General features: G+C 40.1%; 1 protein-coding gene across 5 annotated transcripts in view; it reads left to right on the forward strand.

Annotated features, from left to right (window-relative positions):
• ADAMTS6 (ADAM metallopeptidase with thrombospondin type 1 motif 6) overlaps positions 1–12,096 on the forward strand; it is a 142,079-nt gene that overhangs the window by 56,156 nt on the left and 73,827 nt on the right. For 4 of the 5 annotated variants that reach the window (XM_035100852.2, XM_035100856.2, XM_035100855.2 and 1 more), the window contains 2 exons: positions 3,361–3,466; positions 9,345–9,491. In XM_035100852.2, coding sequence (XP_034956743.1) covers positions 3,361–3,466; positions 9,345–9,491 — 253 coding nt within the window. The remainder of the gene's footprint in view (positions 1–3,360; positions 3,467–9,344; positions 9,492–12,096) is intronic. The other variant, XM_035100857.2, reaches the window with a different exon arrangement.

Here is a 12,096-nt window from a genome sequence, read left to right on the forward strand (position 1 = left end):
TGAAAGTGCTCATCTTAGTGTTCAAAGCCGTAAATGACTCAGGCTCCAAATATCTGAAAGATCGCCTCCTTCCCTACCGACTCTCTCAGGTGCTAGAATCAGCAGAAGGGACTCTATTGGTACTTCCTTTACCCTCAGAGGCAAACAAAGTGGTGATGTTGGTCTGGGAGAGGACATTCTCTGAAACAGTCCCTAAGTTGTGGAACTCCTTCCCTCCGTTCCTTCATTATAGTTTTTTCCACAGGACAGGATAAGGTAATTTGAAGCTTTTGCTTCTACTTTTGAACTAACTAGATTTCCCTGTTAGATCCAGATTTGGGGGGCAGTTTGATCCTGGCTTGCTTGAGACAGCTTGATCCAGGGAAGTTCTTGGAAAAGGACATATTTGGATTGAATGCACAATGCACATGTAATGCTAAGGGAGGAGGAGCATAAAATATTGAGAAAAAAGTCTCCTGATGGAAGTTGGAGGGAGAAGGATAGCTGAGGGAGACCTCAGAAAAGAAAAAGGAGAAAAGAAAGTTTAATAGCTGTAAGATTTCAGAAGGGTGGAAAATGGACACAAAGCAACAGATTGAAGGACATGTTCCTCTAGTAATAGTTAACTAACAATGTGCCACATAAATAATAGTAGTTTGGGGTGGGTTTTGTTTTGTATCACAATTATTTATTTGTTAACAGTTTTTAATCAGTAAAATAAGTATTAGCCATATTCATTAGGGATATTTTCCAATGTTCAGCCATTGATAATGACTAAGTGCATTACTTTCAATCATTATAAAAATGTCAAAGATACTCTGGAATTCAGAGTTAAAAAGTCAAACAATTTTATTTGGTTACAATGACAGTACAGTGGTACCTCGGTTTATGAACACAATTGGTTCTGGAAGTCTGTTCATAAACCGAAGCGTTCATAAACCGAAGCAAACTTTCCCATTGAAAGTAATGGAAAGTGGATTAATCCATTATAGACGATGAAAAAAAAACCTTGAAGCAGCAATTTAATGGAGCGCTTCCGTGGCTGCAGCCCAGTCGCGGAAGCACTCCCCGGCCTCTGGGAGGCATCGGAACGAAGTCCCGGCTCCGATGCCTTTGTGGGGGCTGGGGCTTCGCTCTAATGCCTTCGCGGAGGCCGGGGAGCACTTACGTGGCTGCAACCCAGTCGCGGAAGCGCTCCCTGGCCTCTGGGAGGCATCGGAACGAAGTCCCGGCTCCAATGCCTTCGCGGAGGCTGGGGCTTCGCTCCGATGCCTTCGCGGAGGCCATGGAGCGCTTCCGTGGCTGCAGCCCAGTCGCGGAAGCGCTCCCCGGCCTCTGGGAGGCATCGGAACGAAGTCCCGGCCTCCCCAAAAGTATCTGATGTTCCGGTGTCTTTGGGGAGGTTTGGTCTTCGCTCCGATGCCTTCGGGGAGGCCAGGCCTTCGCTCCGGGCCTCCAGGAGCCATCAGAGCGAAGGCCCGGCCTTCCCGAAGGCATCGGACGCTCAGTAGGCCTCGGGCACCTTGGTTTACTAACTTCTGGTTTAGGAGTGTTCGTAAACCGAAAATTCGTAAACCGAGGTGTTCGTAAACTGAGGTACCACTGTACAGTTTAGGTGTATTCTAACTCTGTCTTTGAATAGACTGGAAAGAACGTGATTGTAACCTTCACCTAGCAGAAATTACAGTTGGTCAAGTAATTTCCACCTTCTTTACCGGAGCTTGTTTTGTTTGTTTTCATTCTGTTCCAGTCTATTGTAAGAGATCGGTGTCAGTAGCAATTATGTAGATCAAAAATTTATTCAAAGATAAAATATCAGGCTGTCTTCCTCATTTCTTACCCATATCCCCCTTGACTGCAACTACTGAGTGCCAATTCAAATAATATGAACATATAATGTTCCTTAAATACTCCAAACTTAGATCTCGGTGAATTTGAAAACACTCTCTGTGTGTGGAATCTGTAACTGGAACGGCCACAGATAACACTGCTGTATATGCTGCTGCTCTATGGACTTCAGACATAGGTTAGGCATATTGAATTTATGAATTGCTTCCCTCAACAAAAAGGCCCAAAGCAATTTACAATAATAATAATAATATACAGTAATAAAAATGCACAAACACATTAAAAACACATTCAGAGTAAAAACATACAATCATTGGTGCTGTCCAAATGCCCGGGAAAACAAAAGCATATATGCCTGGAGTTGAAATGATGACAAAGTTGGCGCCAGTCAGGCCTCCCTGGAGAGAGCATTCCAGAGATGAGGAGCTACATAGCCATTCTAATCAGTAGAGTTCTCAGTTGAGTTAAGGGATCACAGAAGGCTAGTGGGGAACAGAGTTTCTATGAGGTAAGACTCATTTCTACACCATGCAGGGCTTTATTGGTTGAAATGATTGAACAGAATTAATTGAACAGAAAAGAGTTCAAAGCTGGTGTAAACCCTGGAGTGTTGGTGTTAATCTGGTTCCTTGTAACACATCCCTGTCAAGTTAATGTTAATCATAATTTAGGTTCTTTGCTCATAGAATACATTCCCTTCAATGCTAAAAATATCCCTTTTTGGTCCTTGTTTTGTGGCAGTATTTTTTCAGGGCACATAATCCCCTAGGAGAATATGTTAATGTTTTTCCCCCAGATAATAGTCCTCAGGTAGGAATACCTTTAAGGCTGCAGCAGGTCAATTCCTCCATAGTGGTAACAAATTAATCCTGCACTAGTGCACATCCCAAGTAGTATTGAAGAACATTTATAATATTTGTACATACTGTGTTCCATTTTAAAAGGTTTTAGAAGCAGATGTATGTGGTGAGAACTTAATTTCAAAAAACTATGATAAGCAGAAGTTTTTATAGTTTAGTAAATACAGCTAACATTTCTTTCTCTGCAATTGGTGCATTGAGTTTTTTGTTTTCATAAAAATTCCTAAAAATATACCACTCGGGGGTTTTGTAGCTAAAAATGTTTCTTGTATGTTTATTGAACCCACTAAACTTAAACAGATCTCTTTAGAAAAATAATGTGGACACATTTTGCTTTCTGCAACCTCAAGAATGTTAAAATAGAAATGCTTGCTTGAATTCCCTCTCCTGGCTCATATTACTAGGTGGTCCCAAGTTACCAGAAGTAAAATTTATAAATCTAACCCCTAGTCTAGACATTTTCCAGCAGTGACTGCAGTTCAAAAAATATTAATGTCTAGCCGGCAAAGTGAAATTCCCCCCAGTGATTTTGCAATGACTAGAAAGTTAACCTTTTGCCAACTGCTGCTTCAATGCATGGAGGTTATTAAAAAGAATCCAGGCATTTATAGCTAGGGCTTTTAAGATTGAAACACCTTGGCATGACCCTTTGTGTCTCCTTTTGTTTGTTCAGGCTTGGCCTCTGTTGCTGGAATGTGTGAGCCTGAAAGGAGCTGTAGCATTAATGAAGATATTGGCTTAGGTTCTGCTTTTACCATCGCACATGAAATTGGTCACAAGTGAGTACATTTTTAAATCTTTATAAATCTTAATTTAATGACCTTTATCTGTGACTTTATTCTCTCATCTGTTCTGCTTGCTACATACATAAAATTATCCTAATGATTCACTTTATTTTACTTTTTGTCTTTCACTAACAATATGACCTTAAAAGATTTATTGCTTCAGCACATAAATACTTGAGATATGCCAATTGGCTATTGCAATGCTGTCTATGAGGATTGCTCTTGAATATGGTTTGGAACAGGCATCCCCAAACTGCAGCCCTCCAGATGTTTTCGCCTACAACTCCCACGATCCCTAACTAACCGGACCAGTGGTCAGGGATGATGGGGATTGTAGTCCAAAACATCTGGAGGGCCGAAGTTTGGGGGTGCCTGGTTTGGAGGGTGCAACTAATGGAGAACGTGGCAACCAGAATGATGTCTGGTATGCTTCAAAGGATTTTTGAGTAGATATGGATGGGATTACACTATGTGGGCTATATCTGGCCAGTTTATACTCAAGAGTAGGCACACTGAAGTCAATGGAAGTTTTAAATATCCTCCCCATGTACTCAGAGGCGGAAGCATGCAAATCTGAGGCTCTTGCCTTCTGGTCCTCATTGCAACAAACCTATCATTTATTATTATATGTATGGATTAAACCTCCATATTTTATTTGTCGGAAGCTTACTCTAGGAGTAAGTCCTAGTAAACAACTGGCATTTTATCTACCTACCTAGTGTTAGCTAGTATCTGGCTCACTTGGGCTGCTTCCACATGAGTAGCTCCTAGTGCTGCCGAACCATTGCTCTTCTGCTATAAGCAGAATTGGAATCAACTTTCCACACTATTGGTAGTATATTGCTTCTGCTACGTTAAGGTTACCAGATTTTTTTCAATGAATCCGGGGACACTTTTCAACTTCCTACTAAATAGATGGATTTTGTCAGGGGACTGATTTGTAAATCTGGGGACTGCCCCCGGGGAACGGGGACGTCTGGTAACCTTATGCTATGTTCCATCCACATCAGTGGGTGGGGCCATTTGAAGCTCAGCACTCATGCATTATTTAACCTTGTTGGTGGGCTGTTTAATTATTTTGTTTTTGAAATAAATCTTTTTATTGGCATTTCCGACTTTTTATTGGCTTTTCCAACTGTACTTTTTAAATTGAAAGAGGTACAACAGTATCTATGCTACAGCACCATAATGCTATAATTTTTTTAAAAAAAATTATGATGGTCTAAGTGCTCTTAAATAGTTATATGCAGGGGCACATAATTGTGGAGGTAACCTGGTCTTGAGGAGTTTGTGCCTTTGTGTGTTAGTAATAAGACCTTGAACATAGCCTGGTAGTTAATCAGCAGCCTATTCAGTTCCCTCAGCACAGATGTAATATGTACATGTCCAGATGCTCCATTCAGCAAGCTGACTGCAGCATACTGCACCAGCTACAACTTCCAAACATGCCTCAAGAGAAGTCCCACATAGAACGCATTACAGTAGCCTAGTTGTGAGGTCCCTAATGCATGAATCATAGTGTCTAAGACATCATTGTCCAGGCAAGGTTGTAGTTGATATACCAACCTACGTTGTTAATAGGTGCTGTTTGCCAAGGAAGTTACCTAGGTCTCCAGTAACAAAGAATGGTCCAAACTGTGTACTTATTTCTTTAGAGGGAGTGGAACCTTGTCCAGAATTGGTAAATTCACCCATTTCCAGACTGTAAACTACTCACCCACAGAGTCTTATCAGCATTCAGCGTCATTTTGTTAGCCGTGATTCAACCCACCACTGCATCCAGGCGGCACTTCAGATACAGTCTCTTCTGATGCACATGTAACAGAGAAATTGAACTGAATGTCAGTGTGTTGATGACCCCATTCCCCAAATCTAATGAATGCTCCCCATGATTTCGTATACAACATTGAGGAGAAAATTGTGTCCTCCAGCACCCCACAGCAGAACTGCTAGGGGGCAGACACATAACATCCCAACACTATATTTGAACTGTAAGGGGGAAGGCTTATAGAGAACAGCCCCCCCCCTCATCAGGAGCAGCTCGTCTCAGAGCAGCCACGAGAGTGAAGGGTCTGATGGGCAGAGCCAGGAAACGGAAAGGGAGTGCCAGCCCTCTAGCAACATCCAAGAGCCCTTGCTCCATAGGCAGGGAAAGAGAGAGGGAGAAAGAGGGGACAGGAGTCAGTCAATCCGTAGGCCATTCCCCCCGACACCGGAACTGAAGAGGCGGAGAAAAGGGAAACGCTTCACAGTTCCAAGGCTTTTATGTTGGTCCAAAACGCTAAGATCGCCAGTGCAGGAATCTGAGACAGAGTGAGCAGACATGAAACAACCAGCTCATTACACTGTAAATAATGTGCACTAATAAAAGCTTCTGAAAGACAAGCATGTGGAGGGTCGTTACTCAAGAGTAGCCACATCAACCCTGACATGAACCCATCCATGTAAGTAGGAATGGAATCATAGTAACACAGTGCAACCAATTTGCAACTCGCACAAAGAGTCCAGGAAAGTACCATGTATTTGAAAGCCAACAGTATTGAAAGTCACTGAGAAATCAAAAAAGAGGAATAGAGTTGCACTCCTACTGTCCTGTGCCCAAAGGAAGGTGCCCATCAGGGTGACCAAAGCTAATTCTGTTCAAAACTCAGACCTGAACCTAGAATAGCAGGGTCAAGAAAAGCAGTTTCCTCCAACAGTGCTTGCAGCGTGCCGTCACTCTCCCGAGCACCTTTTCTCAAAAACTTACCATAGCAGGCCTCTATGATTCCAAAACTCAATTCCCTGGAACAGATGTCAGTTCTCACAACATGGAACAGCTCTGTTAACCAGCTACTCCCAAGATGCACCATCTTCACTGGCACATAGTAGTCATGACTATGCACTTTAGGACATGTCTTGTCAGTTTCACATTGAGTCTAACACCACTTCCATTTAGCCCCCGAAAACAGGCATTTCCCACCATTGCTCATGCACTCTAGAATGCCCTTTCCTCTAGCCCTTGTCCAGCTCATTTGATTGCTCAGAGCGCCCTGGAAAACTCAGGAGCAATCTTGTAAACAGTCCTATGCATCTTGCCATTTCATAGCATAACAAAGGCCTTGACAGGGATTGCCAACTCTGGCTCCTGGAAATTTCCCCAAAGCATTCAGGAATCCTTCAGACTCCTTTAATTCTCTGAGGATGGACCACTCTGAAGTATCCTCCAACCTTGTAGGGAGAAACTGGCACTATAAGACCAAACTTAGCAGATAATGGTCTCACCCACAACAACAGGGTTTCTTCAACACCCCCCACCCAATATGCAGACCAGCCCTTTCACTCTGAACTGAAGACCAAATCAAGAGTATGCCCTGCCCTATGCTTTGGGCCAGTTACAACTTGAGATAGCCCAATTATCATGGAGGTCATACATGCCCAACCTGGCCCAGTCAAGTTAGCCTCAGCATGCTTATTGAATTGCCTCAGAACTATTGTCCTCTGATTGTCCAACAGTACACTCAATACCACCTCCACCAGCTTGGATAGATATGCTGTGGGGTAGCAGCCCCAATCTGTCCCGCTTGCCCAGTGTAAGGTATAGCCCACCCAAAAATGGTGAAGTTTCCTAGTAAGTGAGGTGGAAATTATGTTTCCAGTGACAATGGGTTGTCTGGGGGCTGGCTGGCTGGCTTATTTATTCATTCATTTAATTTATTTATTTACCTCCTTAAGTTTTTCTATTTCTGTAAACCTTGTAATTCCCTCAAGCATGCTGATGCCTCCCCTTTGTTTTTCAGTAGCACCATTTTGACTTCATATCTGTCATAACTAAGCATCTGTTGTTGTTGTTTTATTAGCATGTTTTTCATATAGTAGTTTGTGTTGCTAACTATTTCTCTCATAATGAGGAAGGTTACTTTTTCTGCTGCAGACAAACAGAAGGTTGGCACCTGCACATTCTGTTGGATGGTTGTGTTTCCCCCTTTTTGTTGCTTCTCAACTTTCTCTATTTCTTTACTGAATAAGTTAAGATAGTGTTTATGGACAGCAAGTGTGTACTACTTAAGTAAATATATACATTTTTAAAGCCTTCACCTTTAATATAGTTCAGTACTGATGATTTTATTAATGATGGGGTTTGTTCATGCTGGTCTGATTTTTTTAAAAGTATCTTGGATGGGGAATCTGATAAATTAGAGGAATTTAATACCGTAGCTCCCCACAGGAGGAAATAGATTTTTTGGATCAGTTGGTCACTTTCTGAACATGAGTGAAATCTCTTATTACAGAATAAATGAGGGAATACTTTCATTAGGACCATTTAACATTCACATTGTAGTTTGATCATCAGTTGCATCCCCGCCAAAAAAGGTATTACTTCAGCTGTTCTGTGATTCTTTTCATTTGAACCAATACAGTTATCAAGACTTTAACATATTTAATGTTTCCCTAAAGTAGATGGTTCTGTCATATACACTTTTACCAAATCCTTCCACATATGGTTCCTCTCAGTCTGCCCTTCCAGTTTTCCTGCCTGACATTTATACTTTAACTTTGCCAGTCACATAAATGAGCAAGTCATCTAATGAACATTTTATCCTTGCGATTCTGTGGTTTTGTGGTACTGATTCCCTCCCTAAAAAAAGAAGGAAGAATCTCAAATAAAACTTGAAGCTCAAGTTTATCTTCATTGAAGATACATATTCTTTAAAAAAAATTCCGAGGGAAAATGTATTCTAAGTGTGAAAATTCAACTCAGTGACAGGGCAGATGCTAGCATATTAAAGAATATGAAAGACACACAAAGAGCACACAAAGCTATGATGGTCCATAGAAGAAAAACCTTAAACCTATAATTCACCAATACCCTTATTGGGACCAACCAAAATGTCTCAAATAGTGAGCAAGATTTAGAGTTCTTCAAAACTAGATGTAGTCTAGATGTTAATTAAAACAATTGCTTTGGAAAGGGAGAAAAAGTAGGTGTGATGTTAAAGCCATCAAGTTGTCTGCTGCAGAAGTCTTGAGATAGTGAGTGCATGTTTATCAGGAGAATTCAAATATTTGGTTATTTTCTTGCTGACTTAACAGCCACTTTACCACTGACAGCCGAGCATCAGATTTCAGGGAGTCCTTAACATGGTACCACAAATAAAGCCCTAACATCCCCCCTGCAATGCAGCCACAACTATGCAGTATTTTTCTGTTGCTGCCACCACAGCCGTAACACAATTCATTGACTTTCAATATCAAATCCTAATCCTTATGGTGGCATATTATTATTATTATTATTATTATTATTATTATTATTATTATTATTATTCACAATGATCAAATGCCATGTTTAAGAGGTTTAATAGTTAGAATGATATATAAAGGATTAGAAGTAGAAACTCCTATTGCTTAAAATGTTGTGGCCCTGTTGAATGGAACTGGAACCACTGTAGTGGTTTGTAAAGTTCACACTGAGAGTTTATATATCTAATATGTAATTCTGAATTACTATCTGAGTTCATAACATGGAAGCTACTTATTGTTTTCCTTTTATTAATCATGGTGACTACTAGTGATGATTTTATATTGCTTGAATCCTATTTAGTGTACCCACATTTTGAGGCTACTAAATGTAGCAAAATACGTAGAATGAACCAAAGTAAAGTACTTAGAAGTCCTATATAGCAATAGCAATACTGTGTTATGTTTGTGTAAGGCCTCAAACCTAAACATCTATGCCAATCATTTTTAGACAACATATATAGCCCATTGTTTAATTCCTGTTCACTGAGTATTTTAGTATATATAAGTATATTGTGAAGATCTTATGTTAAAGTTCTGTTCCATATAAAAATAATGGACTCTTCCCCCTCCCTCTTCCTATTCTTTTGGACAGTTTTGGTATGAACCATGATGGAATTGGAAATTCTTGTGGGACCAAAGGTCACGAAGCCGCAAAACTTATGGCAGCTCACATTACAGCAAACACCAACCCCTTCTCATGGTCAGCCTGCAGCAGGGATTATATCACCAGTTTTTTAGAGTAAGTAGTCTCTGAAGAGAGATAATAAGATTCTTGGAAAACTTCACACCCCACCATACCCTGCTGAGGTGAATGTACAACGATAAAGAAAATATTTACCCATGAGACCCAATCCATAAATGTTGGCTAATAGCAATGAGTTTACTATTTACTGCTGTAGGGAGTCTCTTCCAACAAAGAGATGGTTATCATTGTCATATTTGACAGTGCTTATTAGGGAGAAGAAATGGGAACAAAAGAGAAAGAAGGGGTGCCTTGCTACAGTGGTCTAGCCTCACACAAGTTATTGACTCAGTCAAAGCCAACAGTGCTGCCATCTGACAGCACAATCCCAACCATGTTTTCTTCCAAGTAAGTCTTATTGAATCCAATGGAACTTACTCCACAAAAAGGTGTTTCAGGGTGAGGCATTGGCTGCTGGGTTCAAAGCACCAGGGATTTCCCAAGGGGTTTCTTCCTTGGGCCCCTTAGCTATTCCAACCTGATACGGCAAAAATATAAAAGTATCCACTCTACTCCAGAGCTCCCAGTGTAGAGGAGAATTTGCTACTCTGCATTTCCCTGGCCCCTTGATAGGCTTACTTTCTAAATAATTAGAATACAACACTATTGATACAATCCTAATGACTGTTTGCAAACGTGGTGTCATAATGATGTAGGAGATTGGTGTCTACTCAAATTTTATATTAATTTACAAATAAATACTGGAATTGACTAATTAGTCTCATACGGTAGTCGATAAGATCTTTTACAGGCTGTTTACATCTATCACTATACCAAATAATATTGACAGATGCAATATATTCTATGAATAGTCAGATTAAATGTAACTCCTCATAGCTCCGCATTTTATGTTTACTTACGATACAATTTGTATAGTACTTTTAATTTGTGAAATATTTTAACAGTTTTTATTGTGCTAATACTTGTGGTAACCTATGAAGTAGATCCCTGGCAGAGAGGCAGCAATTTCTCTAAGACATAATGAGTTCATGTTAGAGGTGGGGATTGATCCCATCTTTTTCAAGCTGCCTCTGTTGCAGAAATAGGAGCACTATGTGTACGCCTCAACTTGGAGGCACTGGCAATCACAAATGATGGTTCCAAACTACTAGCTGGCTTAGCTGCAAACCTAGTAGTGGGCCTAAATGTTTCCCAAGTGAATATGGTAGGGACACCTCATAAATGAGCCAGGCTTCAGTTATCTAATCACTATTTTCATGTATGTGTTCCTCTGTATTGACCTAGGATGCAGATGTGTTTGATTAATTTGCAAGTATTTTTTGGCTATTTTTGCAACAACAAAAAAGTTACTCTAGATCAGGGTTGGCTTAACCTGTGGCCCACCAGATGTTTGAAGACTGAAAGGCCCATCTTCCCTGGCCATAGGCCTTGCTGATGGGTGTTGGATTCTGACAACATCTGGAGAGCCATAGGTTGGCCACCCCTGGTCTGTATTTTACTACTTCCCTAACTCCCACTAAAATTATAACCTAGGAAAACACTGACACCAATGTTAGATTGTTTGAATGGCTAATTTTGATGGGTAGTTTCCATTTATGACTGATTTATTTTGCATATGATATACAGCTTGGAAACTACAGTATGCATATTTGCAGTCATAATGTTGTAAAAATGATTATTTGGGGTTTGGCCACTAGATATTCAAGTACAGATGCCTGGATAAGGTGTTTCTTTTTGAAATGATGCCTCTAGTTTGGGTCTTGATTGAGATGAATAGTTCTCTGAGTCAGTAATTGTTAGGTATAAAGACTATTCGATTCTTTTTATATGTATGTTGCTCTTTTGGTGTTGAGGACTGACCTTTTTGGCTTAAAATGCTCTGTAAAATTGAAGTCAGTAAAACAACCCCATATTATCAGAACTAATCATAAACCATAGTTTAGCATAGAGTGAACAAGCCAGAATGAGCATTGGTAATGCAGACACCTCCCCTCTAATGATACATATCAAAATGCAAGTTTAAAAAGCATCTCTTCCTCTTTTGTGCATACTGTTGACTGTACAGAAACTAGTAAATATGATTATAGCTCAGCCTTTGCATGTCTATTCAAAAGTAAGTCCTAATGTGTTCAGCGGAGCTTTCTCCCCTTCTCAGTATGTTTATATTTACAACCTTATTAAGTGCAAAGTATAATTTCAAAGGAAGTCTTATTTTTCTTTTAAATGCATTCGAGCAGATCTGTGACTCCAAATATTCTATTAATTCATTCTAAGTTTAGTTATCTTGTGAGCATTCAGGCTATCTATTTCCCCTCTAATTAACACTATATATTATGAAGAGCTAATATAGAATACAACCTAAATCCCATTTATGGAAAAAGCCTAGGATTTAAGCCAACCTAGCCTCAAGTTCTGAACAAAAGCCCAAGTACTTCATAATGTTAAGAATGAACATTGGAATGCAAATCTAGGACATTTGGGTTCAAATCTGAAAACTGCTGTCAACTCACTGAAGGCATTGTGCAATCTATTCCCAACAGGATTCACCTGTAAAAAGAAAAGAAAAAATGTTCTAAGGCTGAACAGAATAAAAATGATTGGGCTGTATCTGACGCTGTATTTCCACTGACTCAATGGATTT

The sequence above is a fragment of the Zootoca vivipara genome, chromosome 11 (genome assembly GCF_963506605.1).
Source record: "Zootoca vivipara chromosome 11, rZooViv1.1, whole genome shotgun sequence".
NCBI classification, from domain to species: domain Eukaryota; kingdom Metazoa; phylum Chordata; class Lepidosauria; order Squamata; family Lacertidae; genus Zootoca; species Zootoca vivipara.